At 40.2% G+C, this 24,184-nt stretch overlaps 2 protein-coding genes across 2 annotated transcripts; both read left to right on the top strand.

Annotated features, from left to right (window-relative positions):
- Positions 1-456: 456 nt before the first annotated feature.
- Positions 457-11,230, top strand: LOC104557470 (coagulation factor XIII B chain). The gene is made up of 12 exons (XM_010201698.2): positions 457-689; positions 1,420-1,620; positions 3,094-3,279; positions 3,690-3,866; positions 4,016-4,192; positions 5,970-6,149; positions 6,468-6,560; positions 7,204-7,386; positions 8,573-8,776; positions 9,273-9,455; positions 10,111-10,352; positions 10,851-11,230. Exons 1-11 carry the CDS (start codon positions 608-610, stop codon positions 10,314-10,316), a joined length of 1,872 nt encoding a protein of 623 aa, XP_010200000.2. The 5' UTR covers positions 457-607; the 3' UTR covers positions 10,317-10,352; positions 10,851-11,230.
- Positions 11,231-14,893: 3,663 nt separating this feature from the next.
- Positions 14,894-22,884, top strand: LOC104553782 (complement factor H-related protein 1-like). Its single transcript, XM_062003659.1, has 10 exons — positions 14,894-15,053; positions 16,156-16,344; positions 18,443-18,622; positions 19,146-19,346; positions 19,657-19,836; positions 20,064-20,240; positions 21,341-21,523; positions 21,710-21,910; positions 22,187-22,378; positions 22,513-22,884. Exons 1-10 carry the CDS (start codon positions 14,993-14,995, stop codon positions 22,524-22,526), a joined length of 1,578 nt encoding a protein of 525 aa, XP_061859643.1. The 5' UTR covers positions 14,894-14,992; the 3' UTR covers positions 22,527-22,884.
- The last annotated feature ends 1,300 nt before the right edge of the window (positions 22,885-24,184 follow it).

Raw genomic sequence — 24,184 nt, 5'->3', positions numbered from 1 at the left:
TGTGATTCTAAATCATCTGATTGCCATTAGTGAGATCATGATGTATTTTATATGAGGTTCTTTTGTTTTGGGGTGGTTTTCAAAAGGGTCTGGTTGTATACAACCAAATCAAACAGCCAGGTACTAGTAGTGGCTACGCTCTTAATGTAAGAGCCTCCAGAATGAGTAACACACAGAATGCAACTGACTGGTTACATGGGGGTAGCTGGAGGAGGGAGGAATTTTCTGTTTCCTCTTATTTCAGCCAAGGTAAATGAGCTAAAGGTTAGCCAAAGTAAATAAATGGAACTCCCTTCAAAACCTGGAGCTCAGGAGGGTCTGAGGGGAACTGTTCAGTTAGTTTACGTTGTTCCATAAGCTTGTTGCCTGGTTTCACTGTAAAATGATAAATTCTGTCCTTTACTGCTGTGAGGTGTGCCAAATGGAAATAGAATTCTGCAGGCCCAGCATTTGGACAACTTAAATAAATGCAAACAGTGTTTTCAGTGAAATAGCTTGATACAAAATACTGTTGAGCAATAAGGAATTTGTGAGTACCTTTGAAAAGCCAGTTAATTATTTACAAAAGGAATCCTTAGGGAGCTTTCACAAATGGTGGAAACTGTCGATGGAGACAATCATGAAGATGAAATTTAAAAGCTGTTTTTTCTTCCTACTTACAATATATTCGGGAAAACTCCTTGCTGAAGGTAAATACACTGAATTAATAAATGTATGTTGAATATAGAATGTCTAGTCTAGGTACTGAAGTTCAGTGTCTTTTATATTTGTACTAAGAGTAAATACTGCTGTTTTTAAAATACAGGTTTGTGTGAGGTGGCTGATGGCCAGCTGTAACTGGCTTGTGGCTACAGATTCAGGTTTAACCTTTAGAGTGCTAATATTGAGAGGTTCAGACTGCTTCAGAAAATGTTTCCTTTGAGATGTATTTGAATGGTTTTGAGACACTTGTACATGTTGAATTTTGTACTATTAAAACATTTTCTTTATTAATGTCTTGGAGATGGAGGTGTTTTTGCGTTACCCAGAACAAGAGTGAAAGGTAAATGGAACCTGCAGAAGCTAATCTGCAGTGGTTCTATGTTTTCTATCCCTAGTTTCAGCATTGCTTAAACTTCCTGGGCAGCAAAGGGTGCTTATGCTTACATCTTGGGCTAAAGAGAGAGCCGAATATGTCTTGTATCACTTTTTTGCGCGGTTCACATTAAGAAGATCATTCTACAGCTGGTATTCCTGTGAATCTAAAGAACAAAAGCTGATATAATTGCAATATATCTGAATTTCAACGAGTCTTACAAGACTCTCATGCTTGTAAGTATTCAGCCTGAGCCAAGCCAACTGATATGAAATACATTAATGTAAAACCAGGTCATATCTAGGCTGAGATTTTGAGTGAGGAATATATTTCTCTTTTTGCAGATAAGCCTTGTGATTTGCCACACATAGAAAATGGAATGATTGCCCAGTACTATTATAATTTCAGAAGTTACTATTTCCCTATGCTTAAGGAAAAGAAACTGTCTTATTCTTGTGTGGTTGGTTATACAACTGAAACTGGGACTCAAGATGGAAGAATAACTTGTACAGCAAAAGGATGGTCTCCAGTGCCACAATGCTACAGTGAGTTAGTCTTTTTAATCTCTTCACTGCTTCTAGCAAGAAACTTCTCTAGCTCGATTTCCTTGAACGTACAGGAACAGAAACTGCAGAGCAGGTGGGATAAAAAGTATAAGTGAAGTCAATAGTTTGTGTATACATGCTACAAGTGTCTACATATGGAGTATTTTAACAATAGTATGTGTCTTAAGAGCTTTTACCATATGTGTTTTTATGAGAAATCAAAGAAAGCTACCCCATTTCCTTCATTGTGGGAAGGCTAATGGACAATTACCTCTGAGATGTGTATCCTTTAGAGCTTCCCTAGCTCTGGATTCCTTGGTTCTTGTGTTCCATGTTGTCGTGGTTTGGCCCACCTAGCACAGCAGCACCATGATAGTCTCTCACTCGGTGCCCCCATTCACCCCTCCCCCCTCATTAGGATGGCAGAGGCCCCAGTGAAATAGGAGTAAAAAGATAAGCAAGGTTGTTGTGGATTAAGACAAGGGCAGGGAGTGCTCACTGCCACTTATGGTTCTGGGCAAAACAGACTCCAGTCCTCCACTGAGAGAGGAAAGTAGGAAAGTTTATTCTACAAGAAACAGAACGGAATAAAAGCAAAAAGCGAGTAGGGTGATGAGAAAATGACAACCAGCTCTTTAAGATCTCCCTCCCCTGTCCCTCCTTTCATTCCTGATTCCCTGCCACCCTGAGCCATTGAGGGAGGAGGAGGTAGAGACAGCGGAAGCCGTGAGCTGAGCCCAGGAAGTCTCGGGGCAGAGACTCATGTTGCTAAAGCTGTCTCTGGACCAGGGGCAGCGATTCACTTCATTAAAGGCCCCAAGCCAGGGACAGTGACTATGGCTGGAGGAGGCTGTGTCCCATGGGAGGGACCCTGTAACTGCAGAAACTGCAACTGTGGCGAAGAATCCACGCCAGAGAGATTAACCAAGGACTGCGTCCCGTGTGAGGGAACCTGTATCGGCAGAAGCCGCAGCTGTTGGGAACAACCCACACCAGAGAAGTTCATTAAGAACTGTGTCCCAGGGGAGGAACCCCGTGATGGAGCAGGGGAAGAATGCAAAGAGTTGTCCTCATCTGAGCAGAGAGAAGTGGCAGAGCCCATCTGTGAGAGACTGACCACATCCCCCATTCCTTGCCCAATGTGGGGCTTGAACCCACGACCCTGGGATTAAGAGTCTCTTAAAAAGTGATCACGGAGGCATCTAATTGGCTCAGCTTCAGAAGTGGGTCTGGCTCAGAGCTGGGGAGAGTTTTGAGCATCTACTTACAGGATCCATCTTTACAGGCCCTTCCCCTTTACCAGAAAAGGCTGTCATGGTTTGACATGATGGTTGTGATAGAGTTTCTTCATTAGGTAAAAAAGAAAACCTCAAGATTAGATGAAGGTAACTAAAAGCCCTCTTCTCATATCAAAGAGTACAAGCATATTCCCTTAATTCTTCCTTTCTAACTAAGCTGTCTCCTTTCTTTTAGAAAAATGTAACAAGCCTCTTTTGGAAAATGGCATTTTTTACAGTACAGAAATGTACTTCAAAATACAGGAGAAACTGCAGTACAAATGTAATCCCGGCTACCACACTCTGAGTGGGGGCACTGAAGATACAGTACAATGTCAGCCAGAAGGATGGTCCTCCCAGCCAAGCTGTAGTAGAAAAATTGGTAAGATTCTGCATTTCTCTCCTTTATAATCTTATTATGCATATAATTCTGCTGATCTGGTTAGGTTATCATTGGAGTTCTTCTAAAGTAGGTTGTCAGCCGTAGCTTTGACAATGAAGCTGTCAGATTTTACATGCTGTTTGTTTTGTGGGTTGGCAGAAGTAAAACTATGGAGAAGGAAATGGGATAGGTCACATCACATTGTTTCAAATAAGTCCATTGCTGTCTAAACTCTCTTCCCAAATGAAGACTGGAAAACTTGTGTAAGCTGTTGCTTTTTTAGTCACTCATTACTTGCAAAGATTTTTGCTTTGAATGTGACTACTTTCAAGATGTAGCTAAGGAAAAAATTAGATGTGTAACTTGAAAGAGCAGTTAATGATACAATGTATATGCTTTATTTATTAAAGCATGGTGCCAAGTACCAGATTTACATCACGGCAGCTACTCCACAGCCCAACAAGAGCTTCGAGTGAACGAAACGTTGCTGTACAAATGTGACGAGGGATATCACACTGCAGGAGGAAACACCTCAGAAGCAGCGGTGTGTCTAACACATGGGTGGTCTCGTACTCCAAAGTGCACTAGTATGTAATGGGCTGGAAAATAAATCTGTTTCAAATGTGATTTATTCCACAAATGATCAAAAAATTTACAAAAATTCCTGTTTTATAAGCTGTTGAGGGTGGGGGAAGCCTTCCTTAACTAGTTTTCATTCCTGTATGTTTCTTCCTAGAAATAACTTGCTCCTCTTTGAGTGCAATAACACATGGAGGTTTCTATCCTGTGAAGAAAATCTACGAAGAGGGAGATGTAGTTCACTTTTTTTGTGAGGAAAATTATTCTGTCAGTGAATTTGACCTTATTCAATGTTACTATTTTGGATGGCATCCAGACCCCCCGGTGTGTGAAGGTACCTTTTCTTTCTAGTTTTACTGTGGCAAATCCTTAGTGAAATGCTAGCACTTTCTTTCACTAAATGCTTCATGAATACAAAACAAGCTTTTTGTGCCAGTTCACAGCCTAAACAGAAATTAAGTGGCAGCTGAAGGACATAGAACTAAGGTAGCAGGAAGGGAAGAAATGATAATTGGAATTAGAGTCCTGCAAAAACTAACAATAGAGCAGATACTCTCTTCCTCTTGTTTTTCTATATGTTGCATCTAGGAGAAGCAGGAATCAAACAGAGAAGTTGGTTAGGCTCTGAAGCCCAAGTTAAACCATGTTCCAAAGCCCTGGCACAGACTGCCCAGGGAGGTTGTGAAATCTTTTTTTCTGGAGATCTTAAAAACCCACCTGGACATGTTCCTGTGTGACCTTATCTAGGAGGACTGCTTTGGCAAGGGGATTGGACTAGATGGATCTGTAAAAGTCCTTTCCAGCCCCTACCATTCTATGGTTCTATGAAGGTTTGATCAGACAAATATGTTTAATACTGCTTTGTGAAGTGGGAACATGCCTCTTGAGAGGCATTACAAAGAAAACTTCTATCAAATTCCTCTGGAGTTTGGGGATTGTGGTACTTCTCAGAGATTTACAGCCTCACTAAACTGTACATGTTTTCAACAGAATTAAGTAGAATTGTTTTCCTGAGGATACACACCATTAACAACACTACTGGTGCTTCCCCAGTCACTGGGGGTTAATAGGAATTCTCAGAAAAGAAACTTTCAAAAGAGTGAAAGGTCTAGTGAACCAGATGAGGTGTTCTGGACAACAGAAAACAGTACAAATCAACATTTAAGCTAGCAAAGAATGTGTATTATTGTTCAACGTACCTCAATAATTGTGGGTCATTGTCTTACCTAGATACTGTCACCTTTATGAGGATTACTTCTGAGCCTTAGGAGGTCTCACAGCCTCATGGTAAAACGTTCTCTGCTTTATATACAAGGGGTGCAGGTGTTGATGACAGATGGGACAATCAATATTTTTTGTTGGTTTAAGCTGTATCTATGATACTCTTCCCCAATATATTTTTACAATAATTTTTCATATGAAGAATGTTTTCTGAGGAAAATTTAATAATTGTTACATGTGAGGTGCTGGTGATTTAAAAAAAATATAGATGTGTTAAGCACAGATTTTAGGAAAATCAGTGGTTTGTAATTCCTTTGTGACTAATCTTGCCAAAAACTATGTGATTGAGTATATAGATTCTTTCAATTAAATTACATGTGTTAGAACCCCAGACCTCTGTTTGTTTTGATGACACAGCAGGAATTTTTCTAGAGTGAGTGCAGAGCAGGTAGGGTGCTCAGGAGAATGAAAACATGGCCTAAATCTAGCTTTGAGTACATAGTAATTGCAAACTTAATTTGGGGGTAGGAAACAGATTCTTCCTGCTTCTGTAGCATTAGAATTAATACACAAGCTGGTTTAAATATTATATCAATGGAGGGGATGGGAAACCTCTGTTTCCTGAAGACTTTTAAAGAATATTTTAGTGTGTTTTGTGTGGAGAAATTGCAGATTTGATTATGCAGTAACACAATATCTCTATATTATATTTGTTGAATGTAAAATCAGGTTTTTTTGTTCTAGTTTCCCACATTTTTAAGAAAATGGGAGTAAGCAATTACTCTGGATCAACCAAAAATGTCTTTTGAGTTACAAGCATGCTGTATAGTAAAATTAATTGTGTACATGGGTTTGAATAGTGAGAAAACAATATAAATTTGTATTTCCAGATGTAAAAACTAAATGTCCTCCACCGCCACTTCCTCCTCATGCCCGTGTCATCACAGCTAGAAGAACGTATCACAATGGAGACAAAGTTCATATCCACTGTCAAAGTGCCTTTGAAATAAGAGGATCTGAGGAAATCCGGTGTGAAAAAGGAAAATGGACATCACCCCCTGTTTGTATTGGTTAGTACTTCCATGCAAATTGTCAAACTGAACTGAAATGTTCTCCAAATAAGGCCTTAATTTTTCTGGAGAGCCTCAGTTTCCATAGCTACAAAACTGTTTATGTCTTCCTCTGTTAAAATGCTCAAGAGATAAAGTTCTGCATGATTTGCAGACAATCTGTTGCTCACAGATTAAAAAGAAAGGATGAGCTAGATGAATTCAGCTGGCACATTGACTTTGTTACCTCTTACGATGCATCAGTGTCTGTCTCTTTTGGCATTTGAAAATGAGTTATTTCTGAGAAAAACTGGTTCTAATTTTTTGCTGTGGTTATAGGAACTATGGATAAATGGGAATCTGAGGCACCACCATCACTCGAGGCAGATACAGCAATAAGGGCAAGCAAAACATACTACGAAGAAGATCTGAGTAGGTGGTCGCTGCTTTTCTATTTAAAAGGGACCTCAGTACAATTCAATAGGCATTTTCTGACTACTCCTTTCTTATAGTACAGTTCCTTACCCTTGAAAATGTTTGCACATGCTGTAGGTATCAGAATAGTAGTCTGATTGAATGAAAGAAAGGCCATTGTTTCTTGCTTCTAGTCCTTATAAACTGTGCTGTATTTGTCATTTTATTTCATACATTAGCATTTAGCTTCAGTCACTTTGTACTCCTTCTGTTAATGTTGTCTGGTCATGTGAATCCAGGAGTATTTTGCTGATCCTTTGATTAATAGTTCCAGTGAAGTTTCTTTTGTTTACTTTGAATGACATATGGGCTAAACATTTCCGTCCACAAATACAGACGTTGTCATCACAGAGAAAGAGCTAATTATATAGAGTGTAAACCAGCAAGAGTCAAGAGCCAACAGAGATGAGGAATGTGAGGGGAAACAGATATACCTTTCTGCAATTTAGTAAGGCAAGTGTAGAGTATTTGAAAAAGAAATTCTATCGGTTTGCATTTTATTAGTAGGTAAATTTTGCTCAGTCTGTTGCTAGTCTGATGCTTTTGCCAGCATTAACATTGTTTTAAAGATCTAATTACCTGTCTTCCTACTTTGTATTAGAAATGCAGCACAACTGTACCTCTCCACCTGTGATTAAAAATGGTGTTCTTCTTAGTCCATTATTGACAAGTTACAAAAATGGTTCCTCAGTAGAATACGGTTGTCAGCATTACCATTTTTTGGATGGACCTAGTACTGTTTACTGTGAACAAGGAAACTGGACAGAACAACCAACTTGCTTAGGTAAGTCTTGTAAGAAAAAAAAGGGTTTGCCTTACATAGGATAGGAAGGGAAAGCTGGAAAGGTCTCCTATGTAATCCTTTCATGACCACTTGTTCTCTTTTGAGTTGATAGAGATTCTAGAAACATGAGGATGAACCAAAATCAAATATACCTAAGCCCCTCCCCTAGTCCTCTGACCTGTTTTTGCAAACAGCCAATTAAACAGATCCCTCTGTTTTCCAGAGTGAGCTATTCTAGAACAATCCCTGTTACCAAGGAGAATCCTCTAATTTTTCTCCCATATTTTCCATTCATTGTCTTTTTTCCTGTCCTTCGGTAGAAGTTTAGAAGGAATGACTGCAGCCATCGCCAAAAAGGGTTTTAGACATGACTAACAAGAAGTGCAATGACTTCTTAGACATTAATAAAAGCCTCTATCAGAAAATTATTTTCATGGAACTTGTAGAAATTTATTTTATAACTGTGCCCCTGTCAGGCCTTATTGAAGATGAGCAGTGGTTTCAAAAGTGAGTGAGGTTAACTCTCTAATGGAAAGCTAGACTGCCTGATGTGATCCTGGCACTAAATCTTAAGAAATGTCTCAGAAATACAATAATATTGACTTTGAATAATATGAAAAAGTCCAGAGAAGAACAAAAAACTTCCAAGAGGTTCTCAGAACACCTCTATGTTGTTGTAACAGTGACAAAACAAAGGAAAAAAGTGAAGAAAGAGAATTGTCAAAACACTTCCTTAGGTTAATAGTTTAAATTTACTGTGTGTTAACTGCTAGCGTCCTCAAAATGCTTCCCAAACCTGTCAGCCAAATCTCACAGGTTAATTTTGATGGATGACTATTTTCATGATACAAAGCCCTTTTGATTTACAGTAAAAAAGTTCTTTTCTTCTTCAATGGTAGACCCACACTGCCTTATATTTACAAATGCTTGGAGAAACCAGGTTGTGTCAGAAGTGTGTGTTTTCTCTGATTTACTGTTCCCAGTTGAGGCTTTGGTTTTTTTGCATGTTTCTGTTACTTCAACGTATTTCTTCCCACTTACATTCTTTTTTTTAAGGCATCTATAGTTCTTTTTCTTGCAAGATTCTAAAACTATGTATTTAAATTTCTCTTCCTTCACCCTTACAAAAAGTAACTAAGGAATCACTTAAGGTTACTTTTTGTTGAGTTACACTTTTATTTCCTAGAACCATGCACTCTTAATGTAACTGATATGAACAGCAACAATGTAGAGCTCAAATGGAAACAGGAGGAATTGATATTCCTACATGGTGATCTTGTGGAGTTTGAATGTAAACAGGGATACAGTTTTCTCCAGACTACAATTCCATCTCCTGGGAGGACATGGTGCAACCATGGCAGTCTGAAATACCCAAAGTGCATTATCCAAGGTAAAGCAACACTTTTTATTACCTTTAAATTAATCTATTAATTTAACTAACCTGTTGTTTCTATTTAGAAAAAAACTTCTTTTGACAGTGTAGGCCCAGAATCAGTTGTAAATAATAGATGACTGGGATTCAACAATACAGATAGACGTGGATGCCCTTGCACAAGATAGCTATATTGTTAAATATATACAAGCATAGAAATCCAATCCACCTTCCTTTGATGGGGAAGGCTGTGGAAAGGAGGGAGGAGCTGTTCTCCAAGCCCAGGGAACTCAAAACTCTCTAGATAGACAGATGTAAAGAATTCCATCCACACAAGGGATTTCTTATGGTTAGAATTTAGCAGGAGATTACATTCTGATCTAAGACATAATGAAACAGTACAAAAATACACTGTCTGAGAATTGAGAGACTTGTAGTGTTGACAGGTGTTTAAAGCTGCTGATTTGTTAACTTCTTGAGCTGAATTTCTCAAATGTGTTTAATGTTATTTCAGCTCCTGCAGAAAAATGTGACCCTCCACCTTCCATTGCAAATGGGGCTCTTACCCTCCCACTTCTGCCCCAGTATGACAGTGGTTCTTCAGTTCAGTATAGTTGCTCTGATTATCATTTTTTGCAAGGATCTGAGAGAATTTACTGTTCAGATGGACAGTGGACTGCACCACCAGTTTGTATAGGTAGGTGTGATAAGATAAATAAACATTCGTTTCTCCCAGTAGTTCATAGAATCATAGAATAGTTTGGGTTGGAAAGAGGCTTTAAAGGTCATCTAATCCAATACCTCTGCAATGAGCAGGGACATTGTCAACTAGATCAGGTTACTCAGAGCCCTGGCCAACCTGACCTTGAATATTTCCAGGGATCTACCACCTCTCTGGGCAACCTGTGCCAGTGTTAAAAATATCCTGCTTATGTCAAGTCTGAATCCATCCCCTTTTAGTTTAAAACCATTACCCCTTGTCCTATTGCTACAGGTCCAACTAAAGTTTGTTGCCATTGCAATAAGATCCTGCTCAGCCTCCAGGCTGAACAGCCCTGATTCTTTAAATTCAGATCTTTAGAATTTATAAATTGAGTACTGTCACCTAGAACTTCAAGATCTCAGCTTCATTTTTTTCTTCAGTTAGAGGTGGAAGTTTTAATAGAAGTGTAAACTTGTCTGGCTTTTGTTTTTTTTCCTAAATATGACATGCCTACAATATCAAAGAATACAATGACTTAATGCATAATATATTAAGAGAATGGGAAATTATCTACTATTTTAGTGTAGACAAAATTATGTGATTTCAAAACCAACTGATTTATTAATACTGATTAAGTCTCTCTTTTTAGAGCCATGTACTTTGTCAAAAAATGAAATGGAGAAAAATAATGTGCTGCTGCAAGGGTTCTATGAGAATCAAGTTTACTTTTACCATGGGGATTATGTTGGATTTTACTGTAAACAGAACCATTTTGGAGCAGAATCTGGTACAACTTTATTTCAAGTGCAGTGTAAGAAAGGACAGCTAACGTATCCAAGATGTATTGAAAGATGAAAATAAGTATGGACTTTAGGAAAGCCTACAGGAAAGGTATGTACAGGTCTTTTGTTAACAGCTGAATTAAGATGACCTCACGTTTTCAAGATCACTATAATCAGTTTTGAGAAGTGAGCGCTGAGTGGCATTGTTGGGTCTGAGTAGAGCGGGAAGGGAAGTAAAAATGCTTTGTGATACGAGGACTGGGAATGCAGCAGAAGGTTGTAATACTGGAATATGTGTGGGAAATTTAAGATCAAAGAGTTTTGTAAGGCTTACAGTGATAAATTTGAGGATGCTTCACAACCTGAAGGACTTGAAGCAAGTGCCGTGATGAGAAGATGCTGAGCAAATAGTGCCCTTTGTTGAGAATATTGGTGGGTTTGATAGCATGGGTTCTTTTGGGACTACAGAATATAGCTAAAATGAGATTTAATTTCATGCCCTTCAATGTCATGATGTTAAAGGATACTTAAATTCGAATTTTACAGAGAGAAAGAAGTGGCCTGTTTTTTCTGTACATCTTAACAGCAGCTGTGTTTCCTTTCACAGATAAGAAGCCTCTAAAAGGACAAGGCTTGAGGGACAAGCAAAAAAAGCAAGTATTAAAAAAAATACAAGATTGCATTTTAAACCTGTGAAACCATTTAAAACCTAAAAATATGCAATTTCTACTCAGTAGAGATAATCTCAGCATCTTTGTTTTCCTGATTGAAAGCAGTTAAACTACTAAAATATCTACTCCAACCACTTTGTGTGGTTTCCTGTGACAAACTTTCATGCTCTTGAGGCTCTGCCTTTGAACATGAACTGCAGAGATGAAGAAAATTCAAGAATCAAGGCAACGTTTGCCTCACATCCATTTAGTAGATTTTAATAAGAAGAGTCACTGTAAGGTCCTCTTCTACATTTTATCTCTATACTCCAGCTTTCTGTGTCATCATTGCACGTACACTGTTCTGTACAATTTTCCAAGACTTTTATGAGTGCTGTGGGAATAAATAAAGCATTCAAGAAATAAACAAATTCTGCTTATTTAATCAAAACCCAGTCAACTATTTGGTGGGAAAAAAAAGATTGGTGGAAGTAGCATTTACATGCTATTGACAATAGCATTCCAAAATGTATTCACAAGATTAAAAAGTCATTGGTTTGTCAAGTGGTTCTTAAAAATAAAGACAAATAGCAATGAGATGTAGCAATTTAGTGAACTTCTGATGTGTGAGATGTAGATCTGAACTAGATGTTCAGTATAGCTTTTATTTCTAGGTCATGTTATGAACAATGATCATATTGTGAATTGATGAGTCTTTCTAAGTTAAGAAAGAATGGAAGAACTCAGTGTAACAAAATGATTGGTTTTAAGTTTTTAGCCAGTAAATTCTGGGGTATTGAGATTTGTTACCTTAGCTGCCATCTAGGCTTGCTATGCATCCAGAAACTGTGCTGAAGCCAAAATACATAGAAATTAATCTCCTTCCCTGAGGTTTTACATCCCAATTATTCCTGAATGTATCAAAGACAGAAGAAAAACTCTATTTCTCTTGCATATGGGGGTGTTTATATGATGGACTAGATCTGTGAGCAAAGTTTTTCAAGGCAACTAGTACATTGCTGACTGTATCAGTGACACCTCACGAGGTCAACGTTACCTAATCATCAGTATCAGAAAAAAACACATTTCAATACAGACGTTATCAAAAAGTAATTTGGGGCAGGTTGTTTGCTTGGAAGGAGACCAGGGTGGAGAAAGAGATGCACAAGCATGGTGAAAAAAGGATCAATAAGAGAGTAAAAAGATGTGCAGAATGTTTATTTCTTTCATTTTCTCCTTTCTTTTTGCAGGAATTATTTGAAAACAAACAATTTGAAATCTTTGGCTATGTTATTTTTGTTAATTAGTACAGCTTGGGTTTGAAAGTGAAAAAGCTCAGAGATAAGTGTGAAATCTTGAAAAAGATTTGTTGTGAACATGAAAAAACCATCTGAATACAGTATTCTTACAGAAGTTAATGAAGACACAGGAAGGGATCAAGCTGCTTTTTGAGAAGTAAGGAAACTTTGGCAAGACTCCAACCTTCTCTGGTTGAGTTTAATTATCTCCAAGGAGATACTTTATAACACTTTGGGCAACCTCTTCCACTGTCAGTCTGCCCACACGGTGATTCTTTTTTCCTAACATCTAACTGGAACTTCTTGTGCTGCAGACTTGTGTCTGTTATCTTTCGTCTTATCACTGTGCAGTCCTGAGAAGAGAATGGTTCCATCTTCTCTGTCCCCTCCCATTACAAAGCCAGAACCACAAATAAGGTCTCCTCCTAGCCTTCTGTTCTTAAGAGACATTCAGAAAAGAATGGAGGGTTTTTGTGTGTGTGTGTGTGTGAGGCAGGATAAAAATAACGATTTTATGTTGCCATTGGTGCATTTCATTGTGTAGCAGAGCCTTTGAAGGGGTATTGGAATGGCAATAGACCTCAGCTTTGCCATTTCAGTGAGTGTTGTCTTGGGAGTAGATCGATGATATGATGACCTTTCTACATCAAGTTTGGCTTCTGCAAATTTTTTCTAGATCAGTCTTTGTTGTCATAGAATCACAGAATAGTTTACGTGGGTGGTTTTTTTTGCAAACATCAGCTGAAATGGCATTCAGAATTATTTATAGACTGTGATTTCTGTTTTCCAGTTAAGTTCTTGCTTCCATGGTACCGAATTGTGGAAATAAATTTTTGTCTGGAGATAAACTCACAGAAAGTTTCGAGTGCTTATGTGCTGATTCAGACTTACGTTTCAAATGAAGGTGAACCTGTGTCCCAGTGGGCTTTCAGCAACTTGTATTGTCTTTAAAATATTTCAGTAGTAAAGCTACTGGACCTGTTGCCCAGATACATTGCCTTTGAGGACCTCTAGATTAATCAAAAGAATGTTTGGTAAACATAAAAAGACCCATCCCTTTCAAAAGCAGAACTGGGAGAAATGAAGGGAAAGGGATTAAAAGTCAGTTTCCAGAACATTTATTGAAAGTAGAATTTAGAGTAATTTCCTATGTTTTAATAAGAGCTGATTTACTTCCTGAAGTCCTGATGTGACATCATCGGGTTTTAATGTCAGTCAGGTATCACTGGGATACAGTAAAATATTTGATGTCAGGAGGGAATGGTGATTGTCTTGGGGAATTCTGGAGAGAGTGGATGCATGACTAGTACCACACCACTCAGTGACATAGAATTTACTACTTTGTTTGTTTGTTTGTTTTTTAACTAAGCAGCAGGTTTTGGTAGAGTAAGAGTAATTTCTACTGTAAGTTTTCTGTTCTGTGACAGTGACAAATTGAAGGCCCTGCTCTTCTGGCCCATGTTAAACCAACACCATGGTCTCAGAAGAACAGGCCACTCACTCCAACTGGTTGGTGTGTGAGGTGTTGGTTTCTGGCTGCCCCTACATACAGTGGGCTCAGTCTTCTTCACAGTGCTAGTCATTAGTGTATGGAGTTCCTTTTCTTCCGAGAAAATATTATTTTCTCTATGAATTAGATTGTCAGCATAACCTGCTAGTGGCTTCTCTAATCATGTAGACTCAAGCTACACGATTTTACTTACACATAAGTCCAGTTAAAGATTATTACCAGAATCTCTGTGGACCTCTGGTCTCTCATGACCAGCGTGTCAAAATGTGTGAAGATGACAAATGTGAAACACTGAAAGTTTGTCTCCTGCTTCTTTCTATGACCAACTCATATGAGTGTCCTCTAGTCAAGAGCTGGGCAAAGTCACTATCTCTATATTATCAACACTGTTTTCAACACAAATCCAAAACATAGCTCCATACCAGCTACTATGAAGAAGATTAACTCGGTCCCAGCAAAATCCAGCACTATGATTCTATATGGCAAAGCCAAAGTCCTCTTTTACCTTGGTGTGGAAATCAGGTCTTTGAAAAAACAGCTATATTTTCTCACTGGAATAGAAAGAAACATTATCTTGATAGGAAGAATACTTTATTTTGTTCATGTCAATTATCACATGTGCCCACTTTGCCTTCTCTGCTCTCTGCTTTTGGGTCTGGGGCATAACTGGAGTCATGCCATGACATGAATCAGAAGTCACCATCTCCCTCTGCCACAATTATCCTTTCTTCATAGTTTGGCAGACATAGGTGGTTTGTCACAGTCTCTTGGCTCTGTTTCCCTTTGATCCTTCCTGGGTTCCTGCTCATGACATGCACATTAATCCTTGTTTTTAACACTTGATGTCGTTCTGTTGATATTTCAACACCAAAATGTTAATGACTTATAAAAAGAGCCAGGAATGGTGGCAGATAAGGTGGAACCTATTTTTCTTCATCTTTTTTTGTTTGTTTTTTTTTTCTCTTTAGTGTTATACTAAAAGGAAAATTCTAGAGTGAGAGAGCAAACTTTCTGAAGAACAAGAGAACCAAAAGATCCTGGTTATGGATTTCATAATGCTTCTGTGTCAAGTTCAGTATGAAATGTTTCATAAGAAAAGTATTGAAGCCCTTTTTTGCATCAGTTGCGTAATTTGTCTGAACAAATTGACTCCTATGTTGTAAGAAAAATAGGGAAGAGATTGCAAGGACAGTTTCAGGAATCACTGGAGCAAGTAAAAGTATGTGCCATTTGGCATTCAGAAAATAGTGTCTCTGTAGCAGAGCACATCTTTAACTTCTCCAGCTTGGAAATGACACTGCTGAGACACACCATAGGGTTTCTGCTGTGGATGGGCTGTACTAGATATAAAAGTAAGTTATTAAATGGAAATCTATGCTTTTAACTGACATAGCTGGTGGCAATCAAGCAAAATGAACTGAAAGGGAAAATTAAACTCTGCTGTTTAGTTGTTATAGGATTCATTTCAGAAGTTTGGAATGAAAGTTATAATTTAGAACTACGCACTTGAGAAGAATTTTATAAACTTTTCTTATATGAGCTTACTTCTTTTCCTTGTGCCTGAACTTAATCACTCTCGAAGAAGTTAGCTTATTACAAGCCATAACTCACTTAAAATACATTAATCCATTTAAATTCCTCTGTGTTTCAATTTAGTTGCTCTCATTCTGAATACACACTATTAAAAATGCAGAAGATCCATTTCATTTTAAAACTTTATACAACTCTTTAAAAATACAGGTACTTTATTATTTCTGTGGCTTTTATGATACAAAAGCCATGTTGCCTGAAGGTGGTCTTGACTGTATAGATACCTTTATTAAAATAACTGGTTTTAAACTCTGTGTTTGAGCCATTGAAATCTATTCCTCATATCAAGATTATTGTCCTCCCTATGTCTTTAAAAGTGCATTCTTTCAAAAATTGATCCCATTTCTTTCATTTTAAAATGATGGGAACTAAACTGAGGAATCTGAGGTGAATGGATGTATTTGTAGAATTAAATGAAAGTGAGAACAGTGACTGAGTATGTAAAACTTTATTCCAATGTAATGCTGGAAAACAGAAAGTGAGAAATTCAGAAGTTTATGCATATTTTTGGTTAAAATGTTTTTAGTTTAGTAACTTTTTTTTTCAACTGCAAAGACTGTGAAAATAGGAAAGACAATGACAATTTATTGGAGCAAGGAGACTGTGCTGTTTATTAGTACAGTATATTCCTAGGTGGAGGCATGTAGGTCCTTAGAATACTATTTAACTCCTGTATAGGGACATTACTTGCAGCTGTCAGTGCTGTCCTGTATCTATCACTTAACAAGAACTTGTGTAGGGTTTCTGCTGGAATAGCATGCCAACACCCACCCATCGCTGATTTTGAAGAAATTACTAGTAGGGGTAAATTAGGATCAGCAGAAAATGTCAAGGTGCAGTCAGACAATGAGGATCTGTGCACAGCTTCTGCAGGAGCAGTCTGTGAAGACCCACCTCTCATCGACTTTGGAGAAATTGTTAGTGGACGTCTATCAGGATATAAGGAAAATGACAGAGTGAAGTACACATGCAACCATGGATACACTTTATCAGGATCACAATGGATAACATGCTCTGAAAAAATCTGGGTACCTGGACCACCACAATGTTTGAGTAAGTATAGCTTTTATTGTTGGTTGACTTTGTACTGCTAGACAATTCTAATTATTGTTAACTTAGGAGTTTCAGGACTAGATTTACATTTGTTTCTTGATTATCAAACCTGCAATGGACCAAAATTAATCCCTGGATTCAGTATTTCTTACCTTGTGGATCTTGTGCTTTAGTGTTTGAAAATTCCATACACTCAATTGTGGTTTTTATTGTGAAAATTTTGCAGATGTCTGGAAGGTTATAAGCAGATTTTATTTCCAACAACTTGTGCAACAAGTGACAGGAACTGTCAATAATGTTAGCCTCTTTTCCCTAGTGATTACATTTGCAAAGTTATCATTTCAGGTATATCCCTTGTATGCAAGAGGGTACTTCTGTGCTAAGCTGCTTTGCTGTCTTCAATTTCCTCCTCCTTGTTAGAAATCTTATGAAATTAATTTTTTAACCTAGGTAAGAGAAGCACAACTGGGATGAAAATAGACTTACTCCCACTGTTTTAATAAATTAATTTTTTCAAAGACTAGATCTTCTGCAATCAGTGCCTCCTGAGATCATCAGGGCAGTTCACAAAGTCTATAAAGTTGTCTCTTGATCACATCTCAAAAAGAATATGCTTGGAAGTTATGCCATGTTACTGATCAACTATCTAAAACTAAACATCCTGAATTAATTGTGATAGAGATCAAGCATTTAAGTTGTTTATATCTTACTTTTTAGAATCACTGCTTTTTGAGAAGCAAACTGGTCTTTGCTGAGGTGGTACCTCAAATGCTAAAAACCACAGAAGATTCACATTCCACTTTCCAGTTCCACAGTAACTGGAAACCCAAAAACTACTTCCCTCCAATGGACAAAGGCATGCATTTTTGCTTCAAAGTGGTCAGTGGCAAAAATTTATGTGTATGACAGGATTTAATCCCACAGCCTTTTTTGTCATGCAGTGTTTTAATGGGCAAATCCAGCTTCCATCATGGATCACTGGTAAATATGCACCATACTTGAATAATTTTGAACTGTTAAATATGCCTTTTGTGTAATCATCTTATACATGAATTACATTTGCCGACAAATTCCATTTGTACTAACAGAGACTGTTTATTTGATGGACAATTGATTTTCTCACGACAAATACACTTGCTGATTGAAGTGTGGTAATTTATTGCAGAGGGGAAGTAACCAAAACTAAAGATACATGATGTGGCAGAATCTCTTCCTTCCTTTTTTACTAAAACTCTGATGCCACATGACTTTTCTTCTTTTGCCTAGCCTGTGAGTCTCCATTACTGCTGATAAGTGATAGATCCAGAGAAGAATAAACAAAACATGTTTGAGTGAAAATTCCCAGTTCCTGATCAGGAACTTTGACTGTGATTAGACCTTCTGTGTTGCAGAATTCAGTGCAAACATACGCTTTCCACTTGATCTGTCAACTAATGAAACCTAATTTACTAAAAATGCATTGAAATCTAGCTTAAGTAGCTTATATCGATATAGGAGAAGAAAGAATTGAGACAGCCCTGCCTGACTCAGGAGGGCATCATAAAGCCATTATACGTATCAGGAAGTATATTTTAACACTTTGTAAGGTCTGTTCTCTTTTCAGCTTCTTCATGTCCTGAGAAAACATTCATGACACTGGTACAACTTTATTAATGGGGAAAAATGGAACAGCTGACATTCTAGACACTCACTTTCAGTACCCCAAATGAAGATAATGTCTTTTCTTTGTCTCTCCCTGTGAAATTTTCTGTTCTTGATGCTAAGCTGTAGCTGTGTCTGTCTCCTTGGTACGAACTGGGAAATGGCTTTAATTTGGTTTAAAGGCAAAGCGAGAAAACCCATGTAGGAGAGAAAGGAGAGAGAAGTTTTGCTTTGTGTGTCTAACATATTGCTTCATCTTCCTTCCAGGACATGTAAATTATATTTGGATTTTTTAAATTTAATCTTTCTTGTGCCACCTTTGATGTAGAATCCACTCTCTGCAGCTAACTATGCTGATGGAAGACAAAGGTCTCTAAAGCAGCTGTTTGGTGGAAAGAGTACACTCATTCTGTGTGTGTCACATCAGTGCAAGCAGTGACGTTCTGTATCTTTTCAGAAAGGTCATGTGGAAGTATTCCAAAAGTTTCCAATGCTCAGATTGAAGGCAGAAACAAGGAAATGTATGAGCCTGGTGAAACAGTTCACTACCAGTGTGATTCGGGGTTCGTGATTGCTGGTTCTCCTGAAATTATCTGCAGAGAAGGAAATTGGTCAGCACCGCCCTCCTGTGAAAAAGGTCAGTTCTTCTGAGGAACTGAGAGAGCAAAAGCAAAACCACTGCAGCTATAAAAGATAAATGCAAAGAGCTAGGAAGAGGTTTTGGTGCAGGATCCCAAAAGTTACTAATGAAAGCGCTGACAGGAGTCATCTCAATTTCAGGAGTGCACAGCTTAGTTTCTAGATCTGAACCAGCTGTCTGGGCTCCCATCATGGTCAGTATTGTACGTTTAGTTGAGGCCCTCTGTGCAATGTCATCTCACCACAGAGGAAACACTTACCTTTACTCTCATGGATCAGCCTTTGGAGTCCCCTGAGAATATTGACGGGGTTTCTGTTGCTGGCACTGGAATCAGAGGGAAGCAGCATAGGTATAAGCCCTGCCAAAGGCACCAGAAGCAGAGGATCTGCCAAGGTGTGCAGTCCTCATTTGGGCAAGTTTCAGAAAACACTTGGATGATGAGGATGAATCTGCATTAATTGTGTCTGAGGCTTTTTCTCATGCATGTATTGACATTGTTGCTGTTAAATTCTATTTGAAGAGAAACCATGTGACTTCCCAGCTATAGAAAATGGCAAACTCTCGCAATCACTGGAGAACTACAGAAACTATTACTTTCCAATGATGTTCGGCCAGTATGTTGATTACCACTGCACTGACGGTTATCAAACCCCGAGTGGATCAACCTGGTTTCGGATCGTCTGTTCTGCAGGAGGCTGGTCTCCAGAGCCAAAATGCCTCAGTAAGTACGTTTCCACCACATGCTGAGTTTGGTTAGAAGTATCAAAGGCCTGTGCAGCAGAAGTTGTGCCGATGGAGCACAGGATGGAACAAAGAATGTTTTGTTAAAGTAGAACTGCTTTAGTTGACCCCTGAAACTGCACCCAGACTGTCATCCCATCTGCAGAGCTCAAGCTGTCACCTGGTAAGGGACATTCTGAAGTGAGTCAGGCTGAAATGGTGCTTTTGGATTTGGGAGATTCTTTACTAGTTTACCCCAGTTCTTACTGTACAAATTACAGTGGATAAATGTTCTTGCTTTCCTTCTGTAGAAAAATGTCATCTCCCATGGCTGCAAAATGGCTTTTTCCAAGACAGTCATAAGAGGGTTTTCACAGAAGGTGAAAGAGTTAAATACGGCTGCAGTGCTGACTATGACACTGAACATGAAGGTGGGGAAATCACGTGTACAAGGGACGACTGGTCACCCCCTCCAAGGTGTATCCGTAAAAGTGAGTGTGCTTGTATTTTATTGAGGTTCCTATCTAAAACCAGAAATCCATCACACCATCACCTATGTTATCCATCACCACTGCTCAGGAACTCTAAGTGCTCTACAACTGAAGATAATGCTGTGGTGCTCTTTCCAGTTGTAACGAGATGGATGCTTTTAGCTGTTGGGTGTATAGGGGAACATTTCAACAACTGCAAAGGTGACTGCGGCATTGTCTCTTTTCAGATATGACTTGTGAACCTCCTCCAGAAATTGCCGGTGGTAGTATTGAAGGTGTTAAAAAGTCAAGGTATTTGCCTGGGGAGAGTGCTCACTATCAGTGCTGGCAAGGCTTCGAGATGATGGGCCCTTCCACTGTCATGTGCCACAGCAGCACCTGGACAGAGCTGCCACAGTGCAAAGGTAATTCTCGCTCGCTTCCTCCAGCCCCCTGCCAGTGAGGCTGTCAGGATGCTGCCTCAGTGATATATACTTGTCCAAATTTCAGTCTTGTTGCTGTGCACAAAGGCAATGTAGCTGGCACACATGGGAAAAGGCCGTTTGACAAAGTGATTCCCTTCAGGTGGCTTTACCAGCTGAATGCCTCAGATGGCTTCACTTGAGAGGGCCACATCTGGAAACCCACCCTGAGACTCAGAGCTGTTGCTGGCCAGGTCTAATTGTCTCTGCTAGTTGACATCCAGATAATGCAGATGATGCATGGCTATGTTGAATGCCATGGAGTCAAATCAGCAGTTAAATTAACAGAGGGAAGACTGATGTGCGAGCCGATACCTCAGTGCTGTGTTGGTGATGTCAGGATTTCACGAGTGTACTGATGATCCCATTTGTTTTCGTTAAACACAGAAAGTTTTAGCAGATGAACCAGTGTAGCCACATTTGACTCAAACATCACCCAGCTAGGAGCTGAAAGAGGTGGACAGAGAGCAGAAGAGTTAAGAGAAGGCTCCATATTGTGGAGAAGACAACGCCACGTGCAAAGGGGTTCACTGCTGGTACCGAAGGATCTGGTTCTTCTATCTGTGTCTCCCAGTATAGGTCCATTGGACGACCAGATAGGCAGCAGTGTGGGGCTGGAGACATACAAAAATCCGTGAGACAGCAGTGCTTCAGCAGTGGGATGTGTGAGCTCCACGCCGGCACTAAGTGGCTCACGGAGCCCAAGGGCTGGGGCGTTAGAGAGGGCAGTGGTGCAGGTCAGGGACAGGCATGGCTGTTGGCAGCAGCACAGGGCGGAGGTGGGTGTCAGGCTGCTCTGCAGGAAGAGCTGTGCCAAATGCTCAGGAAAGGAGGAAGTCCTGTCCACAGCTGCAAGTGCTTCAGCTTTGAGCTGAGGGGGCAGCTGTGACTCCCAGCACTGGCAAAATGAGAAACTGGTGCTGTTTTTGGGCTGCCAGGTGTTAGGTTTCTTCTCTGTGTTCCTAACGGTCTCTCAAGGTAGTGCCAATGTAAACTACTATAACCTGCTGTGGCGCTCTGTCTGATTTGGAACTTTCTTCCAGGGAGAGGTGGGAAATGTGGCCCACCACCACTTATCGAGCATGGCGAACTTCTGTCGTTCCGCAAGAACGAATATGCCCAAGGGACGACTCTGGAATACAAATGCCCAAGCCTCTACGTGCTGGAGGGCTCCACCACTATCACCTGTGCCAACGGGCAGTGGACGAACCCCCCAGTCTGCCTGGGTAAGTTGAGGCATGTGCTGTGTGGCGGAGTGCTGTGCCCTGGCTCCTCTGGTCTGTTGCTCAGACCTGAGCAGCACCTGTACAGCAGCACATGTGCTGGGGCTGTGATGCCACAGAGGGGGGGAAAGAGAGTTGCCTGTGGTGGGTCTGTATGGATCAATGACATTCCCCTCTTACCCTTTCAAGTGGCCTGTACAGCATCTGAAGAAGACATGGCAAGAAACAACATTCACCTGAGATGGCGTGTGGGGACTAAGCTGTATTCCAAATCGGGTGACTTTATTGAATTTCAGTGTAAAAAAGGATACCAGAAAGACCCATCATCTTCCCCCTTCAGAGTCCAATGTGTGGAGGGAACAATAGAATACCCACACTGCAAGCCAGCAAGTAAGTCATCTGCCCTTCTGCCACACCTTAGCTGCTGCCTCGTTGTACTTTGAGTGCCAAAGCCCAGGGAAAAGTCTTTAGCTGTAGAGGGGGAGCAGCTGGGGAGGAGCCAGGGGGTGGGGGGACTGTGGAAGCTGTGGGCAGTGAGGGGCAGTGCCCCCGAGGAGCCCGTGACTGAGGCACCTGAGCTGGAAAGACTGCTGGGAAGAGGCTCTCAGCTGGTACCCACAGTTTCAGAGCATCAAAAAATAAGGCCAGTGTGGCCTTGTTTTGCAGAGAACTGTACATTGGATGAGCAGATTATGAAAGAAAACAACATTGAATCGCAGTCACAGAGGCAGCGTGTCTATCTCACTGGGGACATCGTCTTCTTTGAGTGCAAACACTGGTGGCACACAAAGGTTTCAGCGGCTGACAGATTTCGAGCAGAGTGCCTGGATGGAGTGCTTCAGTATCCTTCGTGTGGATGTAAGTGCGGGGTGCTAAGGGCACATGGGCTGTAGGAGGCTCCTGTGCTGCAGTCGCTGCCGCTGCTCTGGGAACCCTGTGCTGGGCCAGGCTCTGTCTTCACACCTTTCTCCTTTTTTCTCTTCAACATGCAGCCCGATTTGGATAAATGGCAATGGGATGAAGCAGCCCAGCTGTGTGGAAATGAGACAAACCCAAGCCCACCCAGTGATCTGAGCTCAGCTTCTCCTGGCCTTCCCTGTTCCACTGTGCTTTGTTTGCATCTTGGCCTGACTTGGGATTTGGTAGTGGTTTTTATTGTGGATGACCATGTCCACATTTTATCCACGTTTTATCCGGTTTTGTGAAGGTGGCTACATTTTACCCATCTGAAGGGTCGTGCTTGCCTGTTATCTAGTTTGTGTTGTCCTCACTGTGCTTGTTATTAACTCATTGTGTCCTGCATTAGTCTGGCTGTGGTGCCATACTGAGATAAGAATTAAAGCCCTCAGGTAATCTGATCATCAGCCAAGTAGTGTGTGTCTGGCCTTGTCTGCTCCTGGCTGTTTCCTTCTGTGCTCTTGCCTGGAAACTCCCCAGAGGTCATTCCAGAGGTGAGTGAGTGTTCTGATGGCCTGATCAGGATGATCAAGTGAATGGAGTCTCCTCTATATGATGCAAGGAAGTCTCTAGATCACAAACCAAGTTCTTATGGGGACCTTGCGCTTCCCTGACTTTGGTTGAGAGGACAATGTGTTGGGATGCAAGTAGTGGGGTTTTCTGGATGGAGTAGGGGATGAATTCTTGGTCCAGGTCCTGTGTAGGCCAATCTGTATGCACACTGCTCCATCTGCTGTTCATTCACAAGGAAAAAAGATCTGGTGCTGTGGAAAGCAATGGCAACCTTCGGTGTGTTGATCATGTACTAATGGAGCTACGGATTCAGAAGGAAGAGACAAAAACAAGCAGCAGAGTACAAATCATGCCCCTTAGGAGAGTGAGTTTTGGCTTATTTAGAAAACTAGTAAGTGGCATTGCTTGGATATTCTAGAGGAGTCTAGAAAAAGCTTTATGGATCTTGAAAGACAGAGTCTTCTAAGCATAAGAATATTCAGTTCTCATGCTCTAGAGGAAGAACACATGTACCAGGGCTGTGGCTTGATTAGTCGGGGGTTTCACATAGATCTCTGAAGCAGAAATCAATGGACAGGAGACTGAAGCAGAAACAGACTACAAGGTGAACTGTCCATGGCATAGACTTGGCATGTATAGATAGTGTTAGGAAAGCTAAAGCTCACCTAGTGTGACACTTGCAAGGGACAGCAAGAAGATATTCTATCCCTAACTGGACATATTTTCTTAGAATAAGATCTGAAGAGCACAAAGGTGAGCTGACTTCCTGAGCAGAGACAGGTTTTGCTGGAGGCAACTGGAGAGGATGGATCCCCTCAGCCCAAGAACAGATAAATCAATGCTAAAAGTCCTCAAGAACACTACAGTCCTTAATTGGAGGTCGTGTAGCCCAAGGGATTCAGAAGATGATGAAATTAAAAGGCTTTATCAATACTTAATATTCAGATTTGACTTGGTCTGTGTGTCAGAGTTCCATGTCCCCCATGGTACCGACACGTCCTGGGGTAGAGTGGTTGCCCCACAATGTGGGTGTTCACAGCTGCACTCACTCATTCACTTGCTGTCAGCATATTGTAAAGCACTGCAGCTTATAAGTAAGTGCATTGGTGGATTATATTTAGTTTTAACCAAACTAACCCTCACAAAATGAACAAGTGGCTTAAAAAGATTCCTTGCAAAGAAACTGCAGACAGA

Source organism: Colius striatus, chromosome 10 (assembly GCF_028858725.1).
Source record: "Colius striatus isolate bColStr4 chromosome 10, bColStr4.1.hap1, whole genome shotgun sequence".
Taxonomy (NCBI): domain Eukaryota; kingdom Metazoa; phylum Chordata; class Aves; order Coliiformes; family Coliidae; genus Colius; species Colius striatus.
This window is presented reverse-complemented; position numbering and strand designations above follow the sequence as displayed.